At 54.0% G+C, this 27,223-nt stretch overlaps 1 protein-coding gene and 1 long non-coding RNA gene across 3 annotated transcripts in view; one reads left to right on the top strand and one right to left on the bottom strand.

Annotated features, from left to right (window-relative positions):
- Nucleotides 1–20,749, top strand: part of SDC3 (syndecan 3) — a 47,362-nt gene extending 26,613 nt beyond the window's left edge. Inside the window, exons 2-5 of the mRNA XM_064398162.1 lie at nt 9,810–9,927; nt 10,347–10,981; nt 12,561–12,831; nt 14,274–20,749. Coding sequence (XP_064254232.1) covers nt 9,810–9,927; nt 10,347–10,981; nt 12,561–12,831; nt 14,274–14,440 — 1,191 coding nt within the window. The 3' untranslated portion in view covers nt 14,441–20,749. The remainder of the gene's footprint in view (nt 1–9,809; nt 9,928–10,346; nt 10,982–12,560; nt 12,832–14,273) is intronic.
- Nucleotides 1,956–5,681, bottom strand: LOC135285792 (uncharacterized). Of its 2 annotated transcripts, XR_010350488.1 has the most exons (3): nt 5,476–5,675; nt 4,219–4,652; nt 1,956–2,304 (listed from the first exon to the last, which is right to left on the bottom strand). It is a non-coding gene; the product is annotated as an uncharacterized LOC135285792 (long non-coding RNA). The 2 variants fall into 2 exon arrangements; XR_010350487.1 differs by having other exon boundaries at nt 1,956–4,652; nt 5,476–5,681.
- Nucleotides 20,750–27,223: the final 6,474 nt, after the last annotated feature.

Genomic DNA, 27,223 nt, shown 5'->3' with positions numbered 1-27,223 from the left:
GGCTGTTCTTTTTTGTAGGGTTTTTGGTGGATTTTTGTTGTTGTTGTTGTTTGGGGGTTTTGTGATTTTTAAAATTTTTGAGTTATTTTTTGTTGATTTTGCTTTTTGGGTTTTTTTTGGTGGATTTCTTTTAGGTTTTTTGTAGGGCTTTGGGTTTTTTGTTGTTGTTTTGAGTTTTTTGTTTTTTTCTGGTTTTTTTTTTTGTTTCATGTGAGGTTTTTTGTTTTGTGACTTTTTGTTTGTTTGACTTTTGGGTTTGATTTTTCTTTTTTGTTTGTTTGTTTATTTCTTGGTGTTTCTTTTTGTTTTGTTTTGTTTTTAAATTTCATTTCCATTTGTGTTTACCCCCTGTTTTTGTGCTGAAGGCGAGGTGAGGCCACTAAAGGAGGGCTGATTCCATTTCCAGCCAAAGAATTCCAGCTCAGGGCAGATAAATCCAAGTTTAGGGCTCACTGAGCATTGAGCAGAAAGAGAAAATTCCATTTTTTCAACTTTGAGCTCCGAGGGGAGTGAGAAACACCAACCAGCTCCTGAGCATCTTTGCAGGGTGGATTCTGCAGCTGGAAAATGTGGATTAAAGGAATTTTGTGCTGCTGGGGCGCGGAGAAAGCGGGAATTGCAGGCGGGGAGGGAGCGGGGTTGGGTTTCCCCCGCTCGGGGAAGAACAAGGGCAGCACTGTCCGAGGCACCAAACCAGTGCTGCTCCGAGATTTCCTCCCCTTTTCCTGCTGCTGGGGTGGGAAGGGAAAGCTGAGCGTGGAGAAAGGATTTGCCCATGGAACTCCTGGGTGTTGGTGTTTCCTTGGCTGTTGGAAGGGAGAAATTGGGATCCTGTGGGCAAAAAGTGGTGGGGAAGAGGCAAAAAGTGGTGGAAAATGGGAAAAAAATTGGTGGAAATGGGAGGAAAATAATGGTGGAAATAAGGGGCAAAAAGTGACAGAAAATAGGCAAAGAGTGACAGAAAACATGAAAAAATGGTAGAAAAGGGACAAACATTGGTGGGAAATGGGAAAAAATGATGGAAAGGTGAAAAAGTGATGGAAAATGGGAAAAATGGTAGAAAATTGGAAATGTGCAAAAAGAAGCTCCTTCCCAATGTTTCCCTTCCCCTTTTCCTGCTGCTGGGGGTGGAAGGGAAAACTGAGCCTGGAGAAAGGATTTTTCCATGGAACTCCTGGGTATTGGTGTTTCCTCAGCTGCTGGAGGGAAAAAAGGGGATCCTGGTGGCAGAAATGGTGGAAAGAAGAAAAATGGTGGAAAATGGGAAAAATTGTGGAAAAGGGAGAAAAAGTGTTGGAAATGGTGGGAAAAGTGGTGAATAAAGGGCAAAAAGTGGTGGAAAATGGGCAAAAAGTGATGGAAAATGGTAAGAATGGTGGAAAAGGGGGAAAAATGGTGGAAATGAGGGGAAAAGTGGTGGAAAGGGGCAAAACTGTTTGAAAGGGGCAAAAATGGTGGAAAGGTGGAAAAAGTGGTGGGAAATGGGCAAAAAGAGGTGGAAATGGCAAAAAGTGGTGGAAAATGGGAAAAAATGGCGGAAAAAGGCAAATGGTGGGAAAGGGGCAAAATGTAGTGGAAATGAGGGGAAAAGTGGTGGAAAGGGGCAAAAAGTGATGGAAAATGGGCAAAAATGGTGGAAAAGGGGAAAAAAAGCTCCTTCCCGATGTGAGGCTGGGAGAGGGAATATTTCCTGTCCCTCGGAAGTGCCGGGTGCCCCGGAGTGACCCCGGCTGTGTAATCAGCCCAACCATCTGCTGGGAGATTTGGGTGCTCCCAGGAGCTGCAGCTGTCACCAAACCCCTCCCGGATCCCAGCAGGGCTCGTGCTGCTGGATTTGGGAGCCTGGAATTCCAGGGATCCACCCTGGGGGACCAGCCATGCCTCAGGGGTAGAGGAAAACACCAAAATGTTGATTTTCACCTTCCTGTGCTGGGCAATGGGCAGGGAGCAGTGCATTAAATTGTCCTGAAAACGGGAATAATTTATTCAGGTCACCAAAATCCTCTCAGGGATAATTTTGGGATTAATTAGGAGACAGGAGGCTGCCCCCCACTAAGTTCTTCTCCACAGCTCATCCTCCTCAGATTCCTTTTTATGGGAAAATATTTTTTTTTCTGAGTGTGCAGATCTTCTCATGGAGCTCGTCAGGTGTGGCTGAAAAGCTCTGCAATTTTGGGGTTTTTTGGTTTCTGGTATTGAGGCTTTCAGGTGCAAACTTCTGAGGTTTTCTTCCCACTCAGGAGAGCTGGGAATGAACTTTTATCCTCTGTCTCTTTGCCAGGAAGAGCCAAAAGGTTCTGGAGCCTGGAATTGAAAATTGAAGATTTTTCATTTTTCTGGGATGGAAAATGAAAAATAAACATTAAAAATAACAGGAAATTGTAGGAAAAAAAAAATTGAAAAAAAAAAGGAAGTAGGTGCCTATCCACTCCCAGGAATATCTGGGGGAAAGACAAAACAGGGAAACGTGGATGGGACATGGATATCCCTATTAAAAAGCGTCCCCAGCATCCCCGGAATGGGAGAGGAGCCACTCTCTGTTCCCGGATTATTTGCAGTTCTTTTGCAGGCAGGTAAACTGAGGCGTGCAGGGATTTCTTTATACCCCCGGGCACATTCCCTTGGAGCTCTGAATTTCAAAAAATTCAATTAAAAAACCCATCAAAACCCATTTTTCTTGTCTAAACTCTGTCTTCTTGGGTAGGGAGCACAGGAGCAGATCCCCTCGGCTCCTGGAGGAGCTGGAAAGAAAACAGGGAATGTGGGAATCCCCAGATGCCCACCAGAACCACCCTGGAGCCATCAGGGTTTAACAGGCAGTGCCCATCCCTGTGCCAAGCACTCCGGGAAGGAAAGAAAAGGATAGACATAAAGAAATTCCTATTTTGGAGCTGTTTGGGAAGCTGAGGGAGCTCTGGAATGAGCCTTGGTGGAGGTGAGAAAAGCCCGGGACAGTTGTGCACGTTAAGCTGCAATAGGATTATGGAGCAGAGTAAATTAAAACAATTCCCTAATGAGGAGGAGGGGAATTCCAGCTGGGATGGAGGCTGGGAGAGACGGGAAGGAAGGAATGGAGGGAACAGGGACAGGAATAGATGGAATGGGGCAGGAATGGATGGAACAGGGGGCAGGATGGATGGAACAGGGAATGGAATGGATGGAAGAGGGAATGGAATGGATGGAACAGGGGCAGGAGTGGATGGAACAGGGAATTGGATGGATGGAACAGGGAATGGAATGGATAGAACAGGGAATGGAATGGATGGAACAGGGAATGGAATGGATGGAACAGGGCAGGAATGTATGGAACAGGGCAGGGATGGATGGAACAGGGCAGGAATGGATGGAATGGGGCAGGATAGGATGGAGCTGGTATTCCCTGAAGGATGATGGAACTTGGGAGCATCTGTGTCCATTTTTGGGATGTGCCTGGCTCCTCTCATTGGCAGTGAAGAATCCATACAAATCCAGGATAATTGCAGCTCCTCCAGCAACACTAATTATTATTTTTCTTGCAGAAAATGAGTGGCCAATTAAATCCAAACTCACTGGGCTTTGGGCAGCTCTTAATTAGGGTTTTAATTAATCTGAGGAACAATGAAGGGACACAAAACAAGGGGCTGGTGCTGGCTGAGCTCATGTCACATCTTGGGAGTGGGATCTTCACTGGGATGAGCACCCACACCCTTTTTCCAGCATCCAGCATCCCAAATTCCAGCCCATCCTCCTGCGCTCTGCCTTGGGATCGCCATCCCGAGCAGCTCTGGTGGTCCCCAATCCCATGGTGGTCCTCAACCCCATGGTGGTCTTCTCCCAGGTTCCTGCCCAGAGCAGCTTTCCAACAGGTTTATTTTTAGCTCTCAGTCTTGGATCAGGGAGTGGAAATTCAGCAAGAAGAAAGAATCATGGAGTTTTTTAAACTTCAGAAATGATGTTTTCATTCCAGCCTTTCATGGAGCTCGTATTATTCCAGCTGTTTATAGTATCCCTAAATCACTTGCTGGGATGAGTTATTGAGGTTTTCAGTATAAAACACCAGAAAAGGACTTTTGAGGGGTGATTAATTGAAAATATCCCATAGAAAATATTCAAAGAATCAACATTTTCCCCGTGATATATTCTCAGTGTAGAAGTGTGTTCCTGGAGAAAGAATCTTTCTGCTCCTGATGGATTCCTGCCCCTGGCTGTGTCATTCCAAGCTTTCCAACATCCCCAGACCTGCCATTTCCCTGGGAAGAACAGCCTGGGGTGCTGCTGATCCATTGGCTCCATCCTGGCAGGACCACTCTCCTTCTACCTTGTCTTGTCCTGGTGCTTCCTTGGCACTCAGAGCTGTTGGAATGGGATTTGGGCTTCCCAGAGCTTCTCCAGGCTTGGGATTCCCAGAGTTTCTTCAGGTTTGGGATTCCCAGAGCTTCTCCAGATTTGGGACTCCCAGAGCTGTCTCTGAATTTGGGACTCCCAGAGCTGTCTCAGGATTTGGGATTCCCAGAGCTTCTCCAGGTTTGCAGTTCCCAGAGTTTCTCTGGGGCTGGAATCCAAACAAGCGTAGAGATTTGTGGTTTTTGGTTTCATTGTTCATTTTGGAAGCAGGATGGGAAGGAATGGGATGCAGAGACAAGAACCTGGACATGGCACCAAGAGATGGGGATCTGTGGGATGGGAAATGGATCCTCGTGTCAACTGCACAGCCCTGTCCCGTTCTCCAGGTGCTTTCACCCTGATTCCATCTTCCTTTCCCTCTTTCCCCTCTGGGATGTGGACCTGGATGCTTCCCTGTGTTGCTGCTGCTGCTCCCCTTTTCCTGCCTTGGCCCCAACCCACATCCCAGATATTCCAGAGGCTGCTGGATGGACACAGGGATTCCTATCATGGAATAAAATCCCCTCCATCCCCAGCTCTCCCTTCCAGGTCTTCTCACAGCAGGAACCTCCTCATCTCCAACCACTTGTGGTCCTGGGGACTGTGGGATGGGTGGGCTCCTCAGGATGCCTGGCTGGACCTGCACTGGGCTCCTTGGAATTCCGTGTTTTCCTGGGATTCGTCACTCTGGAGCTGCTTGTGGATGCTGCCCAGTGAACCTGGCTAGGAAAGGACTTGGCCACCTGGACTTGTCCCCTCATCCAGAGCTCCAGGCACAACCCAAACCTGGGCCCCAGCTCCTCAGGAACATTCCAGAGCCAGATCCTGATTTCCTTTCTGATTCCCTCAAGGAAAGAACTCCTGACGTTCTGCCTGCAGCCAGGAGGGCTGGGAACACCCACGGGCTGGGGTGTCCCTGTCACCTCCCACCTGCAGCAGATCCCTCCCAGTCAGAGCTCCTGGAGCTCGGGGTGCTGCTCCCACCCTCCCCAAAATCCATGGAATTAAATCAGGATTCTCCCCATTGGGGGAGCTCCCCCAGGAGCTGGAAGTGCCTCCTCTCCCCCTGCTCCCCACCTTACCCACCCCGTGACCCCATTTCACTGCCCCCACCCGGGAAGGAGCCTCCATCCCTGGGTTTGGGCTGCAGGACACCACCCATGGCTCCAGCGGGATGCGTCGCCATGGAGGAGGCGTTGCCATGGCGACCGTTGCCGTGGCGATGGCGACTGGAGCAGCAGGGCCTGAGAGCATCCCAGGGAGGTTCCTGGGCCTCTCCCGGTGCCTGGAGATGGATTGATTGCCCAGGTTTCCCTCCTCCCGAGGCCAAACACTCAGCACTGATCTGTTATCAGCAGCGTGCTTTGGGATCTGCTTTGGGGCAGATTTGGGGAGTTTAAATCCCATGGAGTGGAAAAGCCCTAAAGAATAAAACAGCCTGCCTGGGGGAGGAGGGATGTACAGGGAATTTAGGAAGCTCCAAACCAGGTGCTCTCTGTCCCCTGGGATGTGTTCAGAGATGCAGAGAGGTCTGTAGGAACATCACATGAAGGTGACAGGAGGGTCCCTTCTGTGCCTTGATTTCTATATCTTTTAAGCCCCCAAATCTTCTGTCTCTGCAAAAGCCCTTCCATGGAGTGGAAATGACCTAAATAATAAAATGCCCTGGCCCTCCCTGCCTGGGGAAGCAGGGATTAACAGGGAATTTAGGGAGCTCCAAACCAGGCACTCCCTGTGCTCCAGGATGTGTCAGGGCTGCAGAGGGTTCTGCGGGACCATGTTTGTACCAGGAAGGTGACAGGAGGGTCCCTTCTGTGCCCCTACATTCTTTAAGCCCCCAAATCCCCTGGAGATCTGCTCCTGGGGGGTCTGAGTGAGACCCCTTACCCCAGATTTACATTTCTCACCTGTACAGTGGTGTCACCCAGGCTGCCAAGGGGACAGGAGAGAGAGGGGTGACACTGTCCATGTGGGGTGGTCACAAAGCCAGTGGAGAGGGGCTGAAGCCTCCCTGTCTCCTTGCTCAGCTCAGATGCTGCCAGACCAAGGGCTCCGAGCCCTCCCTGGCTTTTCAAGGCTCTCAGTGTGGGGTTTGGGATTTGTGCTGCTGGGTCATTCCCCTTGGCTGCCATTCCTGCCAGCCCAGCCAAGATGAAGGCATGGAAGGGGGCAGGGAGTGTCCGGGTGGGAATCATCACCTGCCCATCCCCCTTTTCAGGTGGAAAGGATCCTCTGGGATGGGGTGGGGGATGTGTTTCTTACCCGAGCTCGACCTAGTGCCCATGTCACTGCTGAGATCCAAGCCCTTTGTGTCTGGCGTGTATTTGGGGTAATTTAGAGCACAATGAGGGAGCTTTCAGTGAAATGTGACTTTCTGGCCCTGGCTGGAGTCTGCTCTTCATCAGGGCTTGTTTTTATAGCAGCAGAGCTGTGACCTTTGGAGACCCTGGGGGAGTGGGAACGGGGCTGTTGTTTGGGGTCTGGGAGATGCCAGAGCCGGGTCCTGGCTGGGGCTGCCCCCAGTGACAGCTCATGGGACACAGGGATGTGACAGGAGCAGTTCCCTGGCTGCAGGACACTGGGCACAGCCAGCTCCTCCCTGGGCACATGGAAACCTTCCCAATCCTTGTCCAGAAGTGATGCAGCCCCCAGAGCAGTCTCATCCCTCCGCCTCCAGCAGCCCTGCCGTGATCCCGGCTTTAATTTCCCTAATGAGGCAGCGCTGAGCTGGGGAAGGAGCCCCTGCCAAGAGCTGTCAGCTGGGCAGTTGGAATTGCAGGGATGGGAGCTGCTGGCCCTTGGCTGGAGCTGGCTAATAAATGGCATCCTGGTGCTGCCAGGGCAGGGGGTGACAGGGAGAACAGAGCCAGGGCCAGCAGCGCACTGCGATTTCCTCCCTGACCCAAGGAACTCTCTGCCTGGCCCAGCTTTGCAGTGAGCACCTGGAGTGGGCTGCTGGGAGCACCTGAAATGCTGTGAGCCTGTCCCTTGTCCCAGGCATTGGAGGGGACTGATCCAGATGGGGACATGGCTGGTGTGACACCCCCAGCCCTTGGCTGGCATGGGATCAGTGCCCTGGAAAAGATTTTCTCTCTGGAGCAGCAGCTTCATCCCTCTTGCTGTGGGGTGGGGACAGTCCCTGCCACCACCCCGGGAGATCAGGGGCTGCAGGATGGATCTGGCACATCCAAGAGTCCCTCCAGCCCTGGTCTGACCCCATGGAGCCCCTGGGACAGGGATAAAGTCTGGAGGAAGTTTCTCTTTTGGGACAAATCCAGGCAAGGGTGGCTTGGCTTGGGGGCTGGGATGGATTGGGAATGTGGGCTGTGATGGATGGGGAGGCAGCCCCAGGTCAGGAGGTGGGAGCTGCTGTCCTGAGTGATTTGTGGTTTCTGGGCTGGCAAACTCTGCCTTCCCTCCCCTCCATCCCGGTCAGACCAAGGGGAGCAGCCCCTCGTTCCTGGAGGAAGCAGGCACTCATTCCAGGGGGAGCAGTCCCAGGAGCAGCCCCTGGTTCCCGGGGAGGGGGAGCCAGGCACGGCTGGGGGCACGCAGAGCACTAATGATCCAAGCAGCACTAAATCCAAATAAACCCCGACTGCTCCCAAGATTTATGGCGTGAGCCTGACCTCAAACTGTCGGGGCTGCAGCTGGAGGGGTTACATCAGCACCTTGGGAATGGAGTGGGGAGGGGGCTTCTTCGGGAACAATATCCCAATGTCCCAAATGTCCCCCTGTGCACCAGGAACACCCAGATTGTTCCCAAGTCTTTGGGTCTTTGTGGAGCTTGGCTGGGGCTGGGCTGCAGGTGGGGTTCCCCCAGGTCTGGCCCTGCCTGTGGGGCTGTTGTGGGGTTTGTGCTGGTCCTGGCTGGGGCTTGTTCAGGTTTAGGGTAAGGTGGATGGATGGATGGGTGATGGATGGATGGATGGATGGATGGATGGATGGATGGATGGATGGATGATGGATGGATGGATGGATGATGGATGGATGGATGGATGGATGGATGGATGGATGGATGGATGCACAGATGGGTGTTGGACAGATGGGAGCTGCTGAGACAAGCTGGGACTTCCGTTCCCATTTCCTGCTCCAAGCCCAGAGCCAGGAGTCTGGAACGGCCTCATCTGGTTCCAATTTCAGGACGAACAAAGGGAATAGGGCCATGTGGCTCCCATCAGGGAGAAGCTTTGCAGGTCACACAGGGAGAATCCCACCCTCGGGAATGGGGAAGGGCTGGGGCACACTGGGCTCTCCTCATTTCTTGGGGAGCCTTGATACTTCTGGTGTAAAAACATCAAAAAGCAAATGAGAGTGATTCTCAGTGTTTCTTCCTGCACCCCTCAATCCTTGGCATTTTTCCTTGCCTTCCCATCAGTTTTGGTGACCTATCTCATATTTTTGGGCTGTGCAATTCCCAAGTCCCTGCAGATTTATTCTGCTGGATCACAAATTCCAGTGAGCTGCTAGTGAGCGTGTGTTGGGAATCCAGGATGGCACATCAGTTGTGGGACAAAGGCTGAATACTCCCAGAGATTTGGGAACAACAGGGGGTGTTTGGGACAGGCAGGATACATCCAGTGGCTGCTGAGGAGAGCTGGAACAGATCCAGCCAGACACAGCTCAGACACTTAAAAGCTCAACTCCCCCTGCCCTTCCGGAGCTGATGGATTCTCTCTCCTGGTGGGAGAAGGGATGTGGGGACAAAACGCGAGTCAAGTCCCAAATTTCTCTGCTTGACTGTTCAAGCTCCAAGCTGCAGCAAAAGCAAAGAAATCCCGAGCTGGTTTCGGGCGGTAAAATGCTCCGAGAGAGACAGGGACCCTTCAAGGCCTTGATTTGAAACTGAAGCTCGAACCTGGCTCGTTACATCTTGAAACATCCAATGCGATCTCGCAGATCAAAGCCGCCTTGTTTGCCTTGTAATGAGGTGTCAAAGCGTTTCCTTGCAACGCCGACAGGAGACACTTTGATCTGCAAAACAAGATGTTTAAGAGCGCTGCTAGCGAGGGCTCCCCGTGTTTTCGCAGCTCTGGGAGGCAGGGGAATATGTGAAGTCTGGTGTTGTTTCCTCTGGAGGCTTCCCAAGCTGTGGCAGCTGATGAGGTGTTGCTGTCACACCGGAGCCAGGACTCACAGGGAAATCATCGAGCCTGAACAGCAGCCAGCTGGAGAAGCAAGCCAAGCATTTTTCTTTCAGCTTCCAAAAAGAATTGGTGGGTTTTTCCCCCAGAAAAGGCCTTTTTGTCCATGGGAAATGCTGGAGTCGGTGTGAGCTCACTCTGAGTTTTTTTGGGGGTAAACACTGAGATTCTGAGTGGTTCACCTGGAGGCTGTTTGTGCTGCTGCTGCCTTGGCCTGGCTTTCCCCATGCCTCGTCCCACGAGGGGTAGCTGGGGTGTCACCTGGGTGGGGCTGGAGCCACTCACGTGTCCCTCTGGTCACAGGCTCAGCGCTGGCGCAATGAGAACTACGAGCGGCCCGTGGACCTGGAGGGCTCCGGGGATGATGACCCCTTTGGAGAAGATGAGCTGGACGACATCTACTCCGGCTCTGGCTCGGGGTGTGAGTAACTGGGAATGGTCCCTGGATGGTTGGAGGGTTCCTGGGATTCCTGGGAAGGGTCCCTGGCTGGGTATGGGGTTGGGGAGTTCCTGGGAAGGTCCTTGGCTGACTGTGAGGTTGGAGGGCTGGAGAGGGAATGTGAGGGAGGGAATTGCCCTTTATCCATCACTGGAGTTGTCCTCTGAGACAAAAGCATCGAGAGCTGTCCCAAAAGTTGGGCTCTATGTCCCAGTTCAGCCTCTGGTCTTGCTGGGCAGGACCAGCCCCTCCACAGACCCCAGAGAGGTCTTTGGCCACCACATGGGCACAGCCCTTGGTTTCTGCTGAGCCTGGGACCATCCGTGCTCTTGGATTTTGGGGGTGATGCCAGGGGAATGCACCAGCAGCAGCTTCACTCTTCCCTCTTGTCCCCGTTTCAGATTTTGAGCCGGAGCCAGGGCTGGACACGGCCGTGAGCCTGACCACGGACACGCTGGTGACGCTGCCCACCACGGCGGCCGTGCTGCCCGTCACCGCCGCCCAGCCCGTGGCAACGCCCCTGGAGCCGTCCCCCACCCCCCAGGACACCACCCCTGGGCAGGCCACCAGCGCCTTCCTCATCCCCAGGACCACAGCAGCACCGGTGGTGCCCAGCTGGAAAGCCACCACCACCACCAGCACCACAGCCAGCGAGCCCCCAACCACCACGACCACCACCACCACCACAGCCACCACCACCACAGAGGCCACCACCACCACCACCACCACGGAGGCCACCACGACCACAAGCAGCACCACTGTGGCCACGGCCAAGCCCACCACCATCCGGAGGTTCCTGCCCCCCTTGGCCACCAAGGCGGCCACCACCCGGGCCACCACCCTGGAGACCCCCACCACAGCCGTCCCCGAAACCAGCACGCCGACAGAGGTGGCCACGTCACGCCTTGTCCCCAGCAGCACGGCCAAGCCCAGGGCTCTGCCAAAGCCCAGCACCTCGAGGACTGCAGAGCTCCCCGAGAAAAGCACGGCATTGCCACCCACGGCCACCACACTGCCGCCCACAGAGGCCCCCCAGGTAGGAGGCCAGAGCCCTTCTCACCTGCCTGGGGCTCCTGGGCTCCGTGGAAGCCAAGCCGTGGCCACGGGAGGCCTTTGGTGTCCATCCATCCATCCTTGGCACTTGCTCTGAGGGAGGTGGAGGCGGGCTGGGCTCTTCCAGAGTGGACGTCTGGGGAGCTGGAAGGAGGTGAAGGGGGAGTTCAGCCCAGGCAGGGGTGCAGGCTCCTGGGGGCACCCAGGATGTGCCACCCACCCCGGTGACCCCGCACTGCCTTCTCCAGAGCGGCTTCCCCAGGCTGGAGGGCAGCGGTGCCACATCCCACGGGGACACAGCGACTTTCCTCGGGGTTTGGTGTCATGTCCCAGCTCCCGCCCCTCGCCGGGAGTCCCAAACTCTCCTCAGTTACGGCTTGATGGTGCATTTCCAGCCCATCGGGTGTCCTGAGCAGGAATTTCAGCTCCATCTCACATTCAGAGCCCCTCAGGGGCCCTTTGCAGCCGCTTTGACTGAAAGGTGGAGTGATTTGTCTAAACTACTCTCTCTTTTCCGCCTGCAAATGCGTGCTCGGAGCGCTCGGGGCTCTCGCTGACCTTCAATTAATCCCTGTCACAAACGCGGCCGCTCGTGGGAAGCGCTGAGCCGGCCCCGGGGCAGCGGGACATGGAGAGGGCTCCCACCCCCGCCCCAGACAGCTCCGGCTCACCCTGAATCCTGGCCCACCCTGAATCCTGCCTCATCCCGAATCCTGCTTTGTGACCGAGGCAGGCGGGAAGGAGCCGTTTGTCCCAGCAGGGAGGGATCCCCGGGATCGGGGATGCTCCAATTCCGCAGACACCGAGGGGCAAGGGGGAAGGTCCGGGGGGTTTGGTCCTGAGGGGATGTGCAGGAGGCAGCGAATGGATCAGGAAAGGGATGGAGGGGGTGGGATGGATGATATTTCCAGACAATCCTTGAGGCCGGGATCCCATCCTTGCCAAGGGAATTGGGCAGGGACAGCAGGGAGCTGGGCTGGGTGACAACCTTGTGGCCTGGGTGACAGCCCTGTGGCCTGTGTGACAGTTCTGTGGCCTGGGTGACAGCCCTGTGACCCTGGGTGACAAGGGCCCATCCTCCTGCTCCTGCCCTGTGCAGCAGGAAGGGGGGAAAGGGAGGGGGAAGGGAGCTCATCCAGCAGCATCCAATCCTTCCTCTTGCCATGCTGGTGTGGCATGGAGGTTGTGTCACATCCTGTTGGGAGTGAGTCACCTTCAAGCAGTGACATCCAGTCTGCCCTCTGGGGACAGAACCCAGTGCAGGGTCTGGGATATTGGGGAGAAATCCATCCCTGTAAGGTACAGGGTCTGGAATGGGATCTCTTTAGGAGAACTACAGGGAGCAGGTCCTGGGATGGGGACAGGGAATGGCCCAGCTCAGCCATGGTGGCCTCGGCCATTTGGTGACCAAGTCATGGTGTTGTGCTGTCACTGCAGTACAACTTCAGTGACACAGGGAAGGGACACCCCAATGTCATCCCCATGTCCCCCATGCTGTCCTTGGTCTGGTGATGTCCACCCTTTGGTCCTTGTCCCCTGCTCCATCTTGTCCTTTCTCCCAGATGGAGCCAGGGGAGGTGACAACAGCCCCCGACAAGGAGCCGGAGGTCCCGGCCAGCAGCGGCCCCAGCGGGGACTTCGAGATCCGGGAGGAGGAGGAGACGACTCGTCCCGACCTCGGGAACGAGGTGATGGCTGTGGTGACGCCGCCGGCGGGGCCGGGGCCCGGCAGGAACATGGAGACAGGACTGATGGACAACACGATAGACTCGGGCAACTCGGCTGCTCAGCTGCCCCAGAAAAACATCCTGGAGAGGAAAGAGGTGTTGATAGGTGAGATACAGGGCCGGGGGTTTGGGGGAGAGGGTTTGGGGGCACAGGGAGCTGGGCTGTCCCAGGGGAGGGGGCAGTCCTGGGAAGGGCATTGGGGTAACCCACATCCATCTCCTGAAATCGCTTTGTAGGCTCTCCCAGGGTCTCCGTGCCTTTACCAGGACAGCTCTGCACAATTTCCTTCCACTGAAATGGATTTCCAGGGAAAAAAAAGATCTTTTAGTATAAAATGTTCTGTGGTCATAGCTCAGCACCCAGTGCTGCTCCCAAACTTCCAAAGCGCAAACCAGGCTGGAATCCCAAATGAAACCCCCAAACTGCAGCAGTGCTGAGCCTGGTACAACCCACACCCACCTCCCAAAACTGCTCCATGGCTCTGCCGGGGGGTCCCAGAGGTCTCCAAGCCTTTACCAGGAACATTGTCCACAATTTGTTTGTGCTGAGATGGATTTCCAGGAACAAAATGGGATTTTTTTCCTGGAAATCCAAAGATGTGCTGCAGCGACCCAGCCGCTGCTGAGAGGCTGCTCCCAGATTTCCAGAGCACAAAACCTGGCTGGAATCCCAAAGGACACCCCCAAACTCTCTGTGCTGGAAGCCAGGCTGGGGCTGGCAGTGGCACTGAGGGTAGGAGGTGGCACTGATGGCCCAGAGGGGTGACACTGACGGCCAGGCCAGCGGGTGGCACTGATGGCAGGCCTGGGGCTGGCACTGATGGCTAGGTGTGACATGGCCAGGAGGGGACACTGATTGCAAGAGGGGTGACACTGATGACCAGGGGGATGGCAGCTGGGGGTGACACTGACAGCTGGGGGTGACACTGAAGGCCATGGGGGTGACACTGAGGACCAGAGGGGCAGCACTGATGGCCATGGGTGGCAGTGATGGCCGGGGGTGGCACTTAGAGCTGGGAAGGGTCAGCTGGTTACAGCTGATGGCTAGGGGTGACCCTGAGAGGCAGTGGTGGCACTGATGGTTAGAGGGGTGGCACTGAGGGGCCAGGGGGGTGCACTGACAGCCATGGGTGGAACTGATGGCTGCGGGTGGCACTGAGAGCTGGGGGTGGCACTGACAGCTGTGGGTGGCACTGATGGCCGCGGGTGGCACTGACACCCGTGGGTGGAACTGATGGCTGCGGGTGGCACTGAGAGCTGGGGGTGGCACTGAGAGCTGGGGGTGGCACTGATGGCTGCGGGTGGCACTGAGAGCTGGGGGTGGCACTGATGGCTGGGGGTGGCACTGATGGCCGTGGGTGGCACTGAGAGCTGGGGGTGGCACTGAGAGCTGGGGGTGGCACTGATGGCTGGGGGTGGCACTGATGGCCGTGGGTGGCACTGAGAGCTGGGGGTGGCACTGAGAGCTGGGGGTGGCACTGATGGCTGCGGGTGGCACTAATGGCCGTGGGTGGCACTGACAGCCGTGTCCCCTGTGCGTTGTTGCAGCGGTCATCGTGGGTGGCGTGGTGGGCGCCCTTTTCGCCGCCTTCCTGGTGATGCTGCTCATCTACCGCATGAAGAAGAAGGACGAGGGCAGCTACACCCTGGAGGAGCCCAAGCAGGCCAACGTCACCTACCAGAAGCCGGACAAGCAGGAGGAGTTCTACGCGTAGACGGAGAGCCCGGAGTGCCTCACGCTTCCTCCCTCCCTCCCTCCCCGCTCCAAACCCTCCCCCTCCTCTTCTCCATCCAGTCTCTCTCTCTCCTCCCTCTTCTCTCTCTTTTTTTGGGATCAGACTGTGAATTTTTAAAAGCAAAACCTGCAGCGGCTGAAGGAGGAAACGTGTCCTTGGCATGGGGGGCACGGGGTGCCCGGAGCAGCGCCATGGTCACACTGAGCTTGCTTGGGTCACACTGAGCAGTGCCAAGGTGACACCGAGCAGTACCACGGTCACACCGAGCAGCGCCTGGGTCACACTGAGCACCCCGAGGTCACACCGAGCAGCACCACAGTGACACCGAGCAGTGCTGCGGTCACACTGAGTGTGCCCAGGTCACACTGAGCAATACCAGGGTCACACCGAGCTGCGCCGAGGTGACACCGAGCAGTGCCTGGGTCACACTAAGCAGCACCAAGGTGACACTGAGCACTGTTGAGGTGACACTAAGCACCCTGAGGTCACATGGAGCAGCACCGCAATGACACCGAGCAGTACCACGGTCACACTGAGCACCCCAAGGTGACACCAAGCAGTGCTGCTGTCACACCAAGCGCACTCAGGTCACACCAAGCAGTACCACAGTCACACCGAGCAGCGCCGAGGTGACACCGAGCTCTGCCAAGGTCACACCAAGCACCCCGAGGTGACACTGAGCAGCACTGAGATCACACTGAGCACTGCCAAGGTGACACCAAGCAGCACCGAGGTGACACCGAGCACCGCTGGCCTTTCTGCTGGCGGGAGGGACGGGACACAGAGCCGATGCCAAGGAGCTGATGCCAGGGCAGCCGTGCCTGGGAATGCCCTGGAGAGCATGGGATGGGCTGCCCACGGTGCCTGGAGCTCAACTGGACTTTCCCCACCGCCACCACCACGAACTCTGGGATTCAGACACCTCCTGCCAGCCCTGGGGCACAGGGGGTTTGCTTTGGATTTATTGCCCTTTTTTCCCCCGTCCATAAAGGAGGGAGATTTCCTTCCCTTTGTCTCATCTTTATTTTTTGGTTTTCCTTTGGAATGGGGTTGGTCGCCCTGCAGGAATGCCCTTCTGCTGGAAGAGAGAACCTGACTCTCCAACACTCCTGGAACCTTGGGAAAAGCACAAGGGGCTGGAATACCTGGGGTTCGCTCCTGAAGAGGGGAAAAAAGGAAATAAATACAAATGCTGGGAATGATCCCTTTGGATCAACATTCCGGAGAGCTTGTGGAGCTGCACTGGGGCATCCCAGGCTGCTGCCATCTGGCCACCCCCTGGAATCTCTTGGATCCACACCTGGCTGAGGGGTTTGGCCAGGAAGGGACTTGGCTTGGGCTGGGTTTTCACTGTGACCACTAAAGCTCGGCTTTGCGGGACATTCCTTTGGGAGGAGCTGGGACTGCAGGAGCTGAATCCTGTCCCTGGCTCTTTCAGAGGGGATAACAGAGCTCTGCAAGCGTGGGATGCAGCCTAAGGGAGGAAATCCAAGCAGGGACCATCCCTGTCCCATCAGGGTCCGACAGGGATCCCACTGGCTCCAGAGGTGAGGAAGGGGAAGCAGAGCCATGGCTCAGCCCAGGGCTGGTTGGACCATTGGAAAGATCCCAAAATCAATGGAAACGCCCAGGATTGATGGTTTTCCTTTGTGTTTTGAATCCCCAGGATTGATGGTTTTCCTTCACTGGTGTTTAAATCCCAGCACAACCCATGGGGCCAGAGAGAACCGGATCCTGACACCCCAGGTGTCCCATCTGAGGCTGCCCAGGGTGCAGATTAATTACTTCAGATATTTCAATTAAGGTGTTTCAATGAGGTGGCTCTTAATTAGCTGGAGCCCTGCTTGTGGCTTTTGTTGTCACAATGGTCGTGATCTCGAAGGGGTCCCCTGGAGACTTTTGATTTGCTCTTGGAACAATTCAAATGGGAAAATCTTTGGGGAAAAATTGTTGCTTTGTGAATTAACAGAGCCAGGGACACTTTGGCCCCTGAGGAGGTTGGGGGATTTAGTGTTTCATGGCCCTGGTGGGGGTTACAAGACAGAAGAACTTCACCGTGGAAGGGATTTGAGGCCAGAAGAATATTTTGAATATATATAAATACATATCTCCACTGCTGTACACCACGGTAACACAGGTGTGGAAGGAAATGAAATCCCTGGGATTTCTCATTACTCTGGGATGCTCATGTGGGATTTCAAGTCGGGAAGTTGGGAGCTTTGGGCTGCTTTTTCCTGGGATACAACCCAAAATGACGACCTGGCTTTACTTCCAGATAGGGAACAGGGCTCCACCATGGATCAGCTCTAAATCCTCATTCTTGAGCTGTCAGCCTCAAAATCCTCGTGGTTTAGGTTCTTGGAGCTTGGAGCTTGGAGAAGGCCCTGCTGGATGTTTGGGGTGGTGATTCTGGGAGTGACCATTTCTGTGTCCATCCTGGAGGGAGGATGAGGATGAGGATGAGGATAAGGATGAAGGATGAGGATGCTCCAAAGGAGGGAACACACTCAGAAGGAGCCTGGTGCCAACCCAGAGCCACCTTGTGCTGCTCCGGAGAGAGTTTGGACTCCTGATCTGATGATTTAGAGGATTTTGGCCCTGTTGTGATCACACAAAGGGGAGTGGCACAAGTCAAGGTCACCAAGGTCACCCAAAATCCTCATCTTTTGGGAAAACCTGGATTTAATCTTTGGAGCTTGCTTAAAAAAAAAAAAAATCCCTGCCAGCTTAATCATTTTAATGCTGCTTTTCAGAGCTGCCTCCTTAATCTTCTTCATTCCATTTTTTCCTCGTATTTAATAGTCTGAAGTTCCATAATACAATTTTTTTACTCACTCAAGCTTAACCTTGTCCTTCTCAGCTGGTGTTAGGTTGTAATCCCGGCACTTAAATCCATCACAGCTTCAGGAGTGAGGGAAGCTGGAGGTGGGAGGGTGAGAGAAGTCTGGGCAGGGCTTCTGCAGTTATTAAAATATGAGATAAACACAATTAAAAAAGGTGAAGGCAACTAAACTGCTAATCAGAAGTGATCAAATAATTCACTGTTTAACTCTTGCTTCCACACTTTTGCTCTCCACCTGAAGAGGGAGGTGAGCTCCAGGAGAACTTTTTGGGTTTGGAACCAACTTTTTGTGCTTGTGCAATGATGCCACAGCCTCTTGTGTCACCTCAGCTCCACGGGGGCTGTTGGAGTTGATGTCTGAAGGGAAAAAAACATCCTCTCGTGCTGGAGGATGTGACCCTGTGCCTCCCTCCAAGGAGTTGGGATGGAGCTGACTATGGGCAGGATTTTCTGGGGAAGTCCGTCTCCCCAAAAACTCCTGGGTAAAGCCATTTCTCCATGAGCAGAGCCACAGGGATGGGTAAAACCTGAGGGGTGGTGCCTGGTCCAGGTGCTTGCTCCAGGGCTTTCCAGGGATTCCTGGTGGGAACACAGATGGGGGAGAGGCGAGGAGGCTCCACACAGGAGCTTCCAGCTTCACCCAGAGCAGATTTTTGGGAATATGAACTCGAGTGGAAGTGTCTCCAGCATCTTCCTTTCCTAAAGCCAAGTCTGGCATTGTCCCCTCCGCCCAAATTCCCATCCCTCATGGTGATCCCAGCCAGGAGCAGCTGGAGCAGTGCCCAGATGTGCTGGTAATTCCAGCTGTGCTCCCCAAGGGATTTTTCCATGGCTTTTCCATTTCTTTTCTGCCTGTTCCTGTGTGTGTGTGTGATGTGCTGGAACCGCAGGGAGAGCCTTGGCTCTTCCAGCTGGATAATTTTAGGAGTTTCTGGAATTGCAGGGTGGTGTGGGCTGCTCTGCCAGCTGTGCCAGCCTTGGGCTCTCCCTGCTGGAATTGCAGCAGGAGAATGATGGAGAATATCCAGCAGGAGAATGATGGAGAATATCCAGCAGGAGAACAGCCAGAACTCCTAGGCCACATCCAAAGGGAAGGGAAGAGCAGAGAGCCCAAACCAGGGCCGAATGGGGAGTTTGGGCAGGGCATGGAAGGGGCCCAGCAGCAGCAGGACCTGGCTCTGGGTGGGTTTTGCAGGGATGGGAGTTGTTCCTAAGCTCCAAAAATCTCTCTGATCTTGGATCTTTCCATAGAAAGCACCAGGTGCCTGTGTTGGGATGGAATTGTCCCTTAGCTCCAAAAGTCTCTCTGATTTTGGACCTTTCCAGAATGAGCTGTGCTGGGGGAATCCAGCTGCAGGGACGGGGATGGCTTGGGCTGGGTGACTGCCAGCATGGGCTGGTTGCCTCAAATTTCCCCTCTCCCTCCCCCATTTCCCTGACTATCCCTGTCTGGGAGTTCCTTTGCCTCATCTCAGGTCCAGCTCCAGCATTCTGAGCTCTCCCTGCTGTGAATTCCCAGCTCAGTTCCTTCCACAGGAACAAACCCACCAGCTGAGAACTGGAATGGATTTTTAATTCCTTTTTTCTCCCTTAACCACCCTTGTCATGATCTTTTCCGTGCTCCAAGGTTTTCTGCCAGGCTCTGAAGTAACTCTGAGCTTTCAATCCAGAAAGGTTTGGTGGGAATGAGCTCCCTGGGATCCCCGGGAGCGGGGCTGGGGGTGTCTGTGTGTGTATATAGTGTGTGTATGTAATTAATGTATATGTAGAGATGTATAGACGGGCACGGGATTGGCGGGCTCTGCTCCTGAGGGAGAAAAGGAGGAGGAAAAAGAGGAAATGGAGGAGGAAAAAGAGGAAAAGGAGGAGGATTTGTCCTCCAGCACCACGTGCTGGGCTCTGCAGCCCTTGGCCCCTGTCCCAAGGAATGTGGGATTCAGCCTCATTCCCTGTCCCAAGGGATGCAGGATTCCCTGCCCAAGGGATGTGGGATTTCATGTCCCAACAAATTCAGGACTCAGCCTTGGCCCTGCTCCCAAGGGATGTGGGTTTCCCTGTCCCAAAGGATGTGGGATTCAGCCTCCATCCCTGTCCTAAAGGATGTGGGGCTCCCCCTCATTTCCTGTCCCAAGGGATGCAGGATTCCACCTCTCCAGTTCCTGCTACTTCTCCCTCCCCTCTCTGCCCTTCACATCCTCCCAATCCCAGTCCTGGTCCCAGTCCTGGTCCCAGTCCTGATCCCGATCCTAGTGCCAATCCCAGTCCTGATCCTGAACCTGATCCCAATCCTGATCCCAGTCCTGATCCTGATCCCAATCCCAGTCACAATCCCAGTCCTGATCCTGATCCCAATCCCAATCCTAGTCCAGTCCTGATCCCAGTCCCAGTCCTGATCCCAGTCCCAGTCCCGGTCTGGGTGGGTTGGGATCCGGAGCCTTTTGCCACTGCATGGCCGGAGCAGATCCGGGCTGGGATCCCGGGGTGGATCCAAAGCCCCGCGAGCTCCGGAGCCTCCCCAGTCCTGGTGCCGGCAGCTCCCCCTTCTCTTAGAGGAGCCTCGGTCTGCAGATCCCAACCTTTTATTTCTATGTTTATTTTTCCCATTATTTTGATTTTTTGTGTAAAAAAACCCTGATTTTTTCACATCCCACATTCCAGCATTTCTCCCAGGACCTCCAGGGCTCCAGGGATTTTTCCTGCAGGAATTCCCCCGATGAGGATCCCCCCTGGCCGATGTCACCCCAGCCCAGCTGACAATCAAACCAGACTCCCGAAAAACAGGAATCCATCACAGTTTGATAGAAAAACTTTTTAAAATCCCCCCTTCTTTCTCACCACCACATCTCCAGGATAAACCATCACCCATACTCCTCCTGTAAATAAACATCGAACCTTCTTGTATAAATTAAAAATAAAATAATTTAAAAAATACAAAAAAAAAAAATCCATTGATAAACATCTCAAAAATAAAATTAAAAAAAAAATCTCCCTTTCCAGAAGATTGAAGTAATTCCAACTTCACTTTTTTTTGGAGTTGATTTCCAATCCCCATAGGAGAACAAAGCAAGGATCTGGAACACTGCAAATGTTGGAGCTTTCAATGAATCCGGGAGGGAAAAAAAAATGCATGTAAATATTTTTAATAGGAGACATATCTTAAACAGAACTTTTTTTGTATGTACATAACTCTCCTAGAGTTTAGTACTGAAATGGCTTCATAGTGTCTGTTTCAAAAAGGAAAGGAAAAGAAAATGTTTGTTAATTGTTTTTGTTCTTCCTCAATGGCCAAAACTTTAAAAATAATTACAAAAAAAAAGACTCTAAAAATAATCTTTGCCAATGGATCTAGCACTGTAATGGTACTGTCTATTTTTTTTAATTATTTCTGTGCTGTGCCCATTTATAAAATGAGGAAAAGATAAAAAAATAAAGTCATTTAAACATTGTCTGCCCAGGGCCTGGCCTGAGTTCTTGATGCCAGCTGCCCTGGGCCTGGTCATGCCCTGGGAGCAGAGGGAGAAGGTTCTGCCTGGTCCTGGGCCCATCAGGGTGGGGTTAATGAATGGTTTCCATGGCAACTGCAGTGACGCTGAGGAGGCTGAAATATTCCAGCACAGCCATGGATGATCCCAGTGCAGCCCTGGACTGTCCCAGTACAGCCTGGACCATCCCAGCACAGTCCTGGACACTCCCACCAGAGCCCTTGATGATCCCAGTACAGCCCTGGGCCATCCCAGGACAGCCTGGAAATGCTCCCCTGGAGAGGAGAAGGCTCCAGGGAGAGCTCAGAGCCCTGGCAGGGCCTGAAGGGGCTCCAGGAGAGCTGCAGAGGGACTGGGGACAAGGATGGAGGGACAGGACACAGGCAATGGCTGCCACTGCCAGAGGGCAGCCATGGATGGGATCTTGGGAATTGGGAATTGTTCCCTGGCAGGGTGGGGAGGGGCTGGGCTGGAATTGCCAGAGCAGCTGTGGCTGCTCCTGGATCCCTGGCAGTGCCCAAGGCCAGGCTGGACACTGGGGCTGGGAGCACCTGGGACAGTGGGAGGTGTCCCTGCCAGGGCAAGAATGGGATGGGCTTTAAAGTCCCTTCCAACCCAAACCATTTCATGGTTCTGTGATTCCTTGATTCTTTAGGAAAGCCTCCTGACAGAGGTAGGGAACACCCCCTTCTCTCACAGCCTGGGGATCTCTCCAGGTCTGTCCAAACTGACATGGCAGGAGGAGCTGCTGGGTGATCCTTGCATCCCACACCAGAAATCCTCTTGGGCTGCACTTGGCCTCCCTAAGGATGCCCTGGATGTCTTTATCCAGCTCCTGCCAGGCCAGACCTCCCTGGATCCATCCCTGGAGCAGCAGGCAGGGTTTGGATGTCCCCATGCTGCCCTTGGAGCCATCCCCAGTTCCAATGCCAAAGCCCAGGAGGCTCTCCGAAATATTCTCCCAGCCCCAGTGATGTTCTGCTGGCCTGAAATCCAGGGAACGTCCTTCTCTTTGGGCTTGGGGAATGGGTTTTTATGACCCTGCTTCCCTCAGGAAGTGCCTCACCCCCTAAGGGATTCAGCAGCTGGATATCCCAGCCCTCAGCCTCCAGCAGACAAATCCCACCCTCCTGGGAGCAGCTCAGGAACCCTCCTGGATGGCCACAGCACCAGAGCCCCAAATCCCTCCCTTTTCAGCCCATTTCCCAGAGTGGGGCAGTTCCATCAGCAATCCCTGCCTGCAGCAGCAGCTTGGCATTCCCGGCAGGAAGGGCCCTAATCCCGGCTTCCAGCCCGTCCCAACCCCAATAATGACCCCACTGTGCTGTGCTCCTGCATTTGGCAGAGCAGAAATGAGCAACTGCCTGCCTGAGGTGTTGGAATTTGGGCTGAAGGCTGGAAACAGCCTCTGATTATATCCCAATCCCCATTTTTTATTTATTTTCCTCCCCAACGGCTCTTACAGGAATTTTCCATTCCTGCGGTGCAGTTGCAGACCCCAGGATTTACCAGGACAACCCCAAATGTGGCTTATTTGGAATTTTTTTTGCACCCTGTGATTCAGCCTCTATAAATCTCTGTGATGTGAGCACAGCACACAAAACAACACCAAGATTGGGATTTCACCTGGAAAATGAATGGCCCAAAGGCCCCGAGCCCTTGGTGGCTGACAGGGATTTTAGGGAGCAGCCACACCTGAGTGGCCAGGTGACCACCTTGGGGACACACCGCTGGAAAGGGTCCTCAGCTGTCAGCCCAGAGCTGTGGAGGGTCCTCAGTGGGTCCCAAATCCTCCCTGAGCTTTTCTGGATACCCTAAATGAAGAGGATTTATCCCTTGCTTTGACCTGCTGCTCCCAAGGCTCATCCCAGGAACTGCTGCTCTACTCCTGCCTCGCTCTGTGGACATGCTTTCCCATGGACACCTCCTCCTGTCTCCCTGGAAAATCCAAATCCCATTTCAGAACCCTCTGCATTCCTGGACATAAACAACCCCTCCCCATCCTCATTCCCACCTCTTCCCGCTTCTCCCACCCTCTGCGGCTCCACAAATCCTCCTCCACGTGTTTCTTCCCACCTTTTTTATCTCCTGGCCCTTTTCCCTGGCTTTCCAAGGACAGGAAGCCCTTTAGGACAAAGAGCACTGAAATCCCAGCGGGAATGGCCGGATACAGCTCCTTGTCCTGCTCTGGGGGAGCGATGGATATCTGGGCACGGCGACACTCCGAGGATTTTCGGGCCATTGTTCAGGATTGGAGGCAAAAAGCAGAATTCATGCCCCAGGAATTCCAGCATTTCCTGAGCCCCAGTGGTTATTCCAGCAGCTGAGCCAACATTCCCTGGTATTTACCTGCTCCAGGACAATCGGCAGTGGGAATGCACCTTTGGGAATTGTGTCCCTCCTATTCCCACCTGCTTCCTGCCCTCCAATTGTTCTTCCCGAGGCTGAATCCATCCCTGAGCAGGGACAGGACAGTTTGCCCCGTGTCCTACATCCCCGAGGACAGAGAATTCCCTAAGGGAGTATTTCCCACTATAGAAACACTCAGTGTTTATCCAGGACTGTTGGAGCCCGGACATTTGGTGCCTGGATTTGCATTCCATGAGGAATTGTGCCCGCTGACGAATCTGTGTTCGATCTAACGAGGAACGAAGCCAATTAAAAATAATGGGGAGCCTGAGCTGCTGCCTGGAACAAAACAATGATAATTATAACTCTAATAAAGACAAAACCCATCACAGAATTCCCACTTAGATCAAATCCAAACCTTCTGAGCAGATCCTACCTCCCCCAGTTTTTGTAACCCTCTCCCATCCCCACAGAGTTTCTGGGAATGGGGAATGGGAACAGCTGCTCCTGATAAAGCTCCCACCCCATTTCCTCCCAGAATTCAATGAATTCCAGAGGGAAAGGTGAGCATTGCTCCCACCATGGATGAGGATTCCTGGCATTCCCATGGGATTTCTCCCTGGATTCTGCCAACTGAGTCACGGGAAGGCTTCAAACCAGGAGCAGGGATGGATACTGGGAAGGAACTCTGGCTGGCAGGGTGGGGAGGGGCTGGGCTGGAATTGCCAGAGCAGCTGTGGCTGCCCCTGGATCCCTGGCAGTGCCCAAGGCCAGGCTGGACACTGGGCTGGGAGCACGTGGGACAGTGGGAGGTGTCCCTGCCATGGCAAGAATGGGATGAGCTTTAAGGTCCCTTCCAACCCAAACCATTCCATGGTTCTGTGATTTGTTGATTCTTTAGGAAAGCCTCCTGACAGAGGTGGGGGACACCTCCCTTCTCTCACAGCCTGGGGATCTCTCCAGGTCTGTCCAAACTGACCTGGCAGGAGGAGCTGCTGGGTGATCCTTCCACCCCCAAAATCCTCAGCATTCCCTTTAAACAACACACCTGGGGAAGTTTGGAAGTGCTTGAGACACCTGCTGGACCCCTCAAGATCCAGCTGGATCCCCCCCCTCCCAAAACCCTTAAACAGGGCAGGAGCTCATTTTGGGAATGTGAGATGAGATCTCCGTGTGGAGACGTCCACTCCAGCTGCCCATCACAGCATTAAACAATCCCTGGGATGTTCCTCACAGGGCAGGAGGGACTTTTGCCAGGAATGTTGCAGCTTTGCAGCCCAAGGTCGACAAATGGGGGATTTGATCCTTTTGAAACCCCCCCATGGATTCCCACAGAATGCCCTGGGAATGGGCAGGATCCCCCACCCTGACAGAGAATTTGAGGGGCAGCAGGAGAAGAACTCAGATGCCCCTTCCTGCCCTGTCTGGAGCATTCTGCAGGAATTCCAGCTCGGATTTGAATTACTGAACCTGTTGGAAATGTGCTTTTTTTTCTCCCCTTATTCCCTCACCTGTGTCTCCTGCAAACATTCCCGGCTCTGCTGGCTATTTTTAGATGCCGGGAATTAACACCTTGATTTGCATTTTCCCTTGGTGTGGCCGCAGCTCAAAGAGCTTTCAGGGTAATTGGATAATGACAGGGCTCCCAGCAGCCGAGGCGGTGACAAATCGCTACACCTGGGTCACAGGAGGGGCTGTGAGGGACCTGCAGTGCCCCCAGGGAGCAGCTGGAAGAGGGCAACAGCAGGCATTTGGGACAGAGAGGGAATTTTTTTGAGCAAAATCCTAAAAATCCTGCTGAAACCAGGAGTTTTTGTGAGTTTTAGGCTTTTGGGCTGAGCTGTTTCTTTGGAAAACTGAGGCCCAGACAGGGATTTCTCTCCAATCCCCCTAATCCAATATTTTCCCTCCTGACATCAGCTGGGGATGCAGATGGGAATGGGAACGACTCCTTCTGCTGCTCCCTGAGCTGGAGCCGAGGTTTCCTCTTGGCAGGGCTGGTCTGGAGTCGATTCCTGCTGGGAACCTCAGGTCCTGTGCCCAGTGGGGCTCAGCTTTCAGGCTGAACCCACATTACTGTTCCCCAAGGAACTTCTGGGGCTCTGGCCCAACCCTTGGAATCCAAAACAGGGCAAGAGCAGCCAGAATCTGTGAAAAAGCTCAAAAACCAGCTGGTTTTCAGGGATTTCTTTTCTGTGTGTCTTGGAATCACGGACTCCTTCAGCTTGGAAAAGATCAGGGAGTCCAGCCTTTAACCCTGCCAAGGCCAGCGCTGACCATGTCCCCACCATGTTCCCAAGTGCCACAGGCACAGGGCTGTTAAATCCCTCCAGGGATGGGGATCCACCCCTGCCCTGCCTGGACAGCCCTTTCCATGGAGAATTCTTCCCAAATAACCACCCTGAGCCTGCCCTGGCCCAGCCTGAGGCTGTTCCCTCTCCTCCTGCCCCTGTTCCCTGGGAGAGGGGTGGATGTCACCTGAGAAGTGGTGCCCTGGGGAGGGATGTCCCAAACCTGATGTTCTGAGGTCTGCACATCTCCATAGGAGAACCTGGAGGGTGCTTTGGGTAGGGAGCACAAAGCCCCGATTGCTGTGGGATGTCCAGAGTGTGTTCCTTGTTCTCCTGCTCCACCCAAAAGGATTTTGGATCACACTCTTCCCATCTCACCTTCCACTTCTGCTCTGAAAAAACCCTTATTCAGATCCTTAAATTCTTCTCCATGCTGCAGCCACTTCTCCTATAAGGTCATGGAACTCTGTAATGGTTTGGGTTGGAAAGGAGCTCAAAGCCCCTCCAGTGCCACCCCTGCCCTGCCAGGGACACCTCCCACTGTCCCAGGTGCTCCCAGCCCCAGTGTCCAGCCTGGCCTTGGGCACTGCCAGGGATCCAGGGGCAGCCACAGCTGCTCTGGCAATTCCAGCCCAGCCCCTCCCCACCCTGCCAGGCAACAATTCCCAATTCCCAAGATGCCATCCATGGCTGCCCTCTGGCAGTGGCAGCCATTCCCTGTGTCCTGTCCCTCCATCCTTGTCCCCAGTCCCTCTGCAGCTCTCCTGGAGCCCCTTCAGGCCCTGCCAGGGCTCTGAGCTCTCCCTGGAGCCTTCTCCTCTGCAGGTGAATAGACAGGAGCAACGTGGGACAGCAGAAAGTGCCCCTTCCCTTCCCTTCCCTTCCCTTCCCTTCCCTTCCCTTCCCTTCCCTTCCCTTCCCTTCCCTTCCCTTCCCTTCCCTTCCCTTCCCTTCCCTTCCCTTCCCTTCCCTTCCCTTCCCTTCCCTTCCCTTCCCTTCCCTTCCCTTCCCTTCCCTTCCCTTCCCTTCCCTTCCCTTCCCTTCCCTTCCCTTCCCTTCCCTTCCCTTCCCTTCCCTTCCCTTCCCTTCCCTTCCCGCTCTCCAGACCCCTTTGGACATTTTTGGAGCCTCACTCTGGGTGAGTTGAGCAGGTTCCAACAACCATGACAGAAACCAGACACTTCCACAAGAAAAAAAAAATAAAATTCCCAAACCACAACATCTGGGGCAGTTCTGGAAAATAAAAGGAGATTCTTCCTTGATTTTTTTTTTTTTTTTTTTTTTTTTTGTGGTGGGGGGAACAAGACTCCCACCAGCAACACAACAAAAACCTTCTGAGCCTTTTCCATGTGGCTGGGATTTCCTGCCTTTGGCATGGGATGCTCAGGGAGCTGCTGTGCTGGGACCTTTCCTGATGTTTCCCAAACAAGAGATGCTTGGAAAACAAGAGGGACCAAGTGATGCCTGCCTGATCCTGAATTGTCTTCAAAAGTGACCTGCAGGAACAGCTCTGGGAATGCCACTGGGACAGCAGCTCCTGGATCTGCTGGGGAGCCCAGATTTATCCCACTGGGATTTATCCCACAGGGATGGCTCCTGGACTTTGGGTAAAGCCTGGATTTATCTCACTGGGATGGCAGGGATGGCTCCTGGACTTTGGGTAAAGCCTGGATTTATCTCACTGGGATGGCAGGGATGGCTCCTGGCTCTGCCTGGATTTATCCCCCAGTACCGAGTGACTCCGGAACCCTTTCGAATAAGGATGCTCAGAGGGAGATGCCTCTTCCCAGACATTTGG

The sequence above is a fragment of the Passer domesticus genome, chromosome 24, assembly GCF_036417665.1.
Source record: "Passer domesticus isolate bPasDom1 chromosome 24, bPasDom1.hap1, whole genome shotgun sequence".
In the NCBI taxonomy this organism is placed as follows: Eukaryota; Metazoa; Chordata; class Aves; order Passeriformes; family Passeridae; genus Passer; species Passer domesticus.
This window is presented reverse-complemented; position numbering and strand designations above follow the sequence as displayed.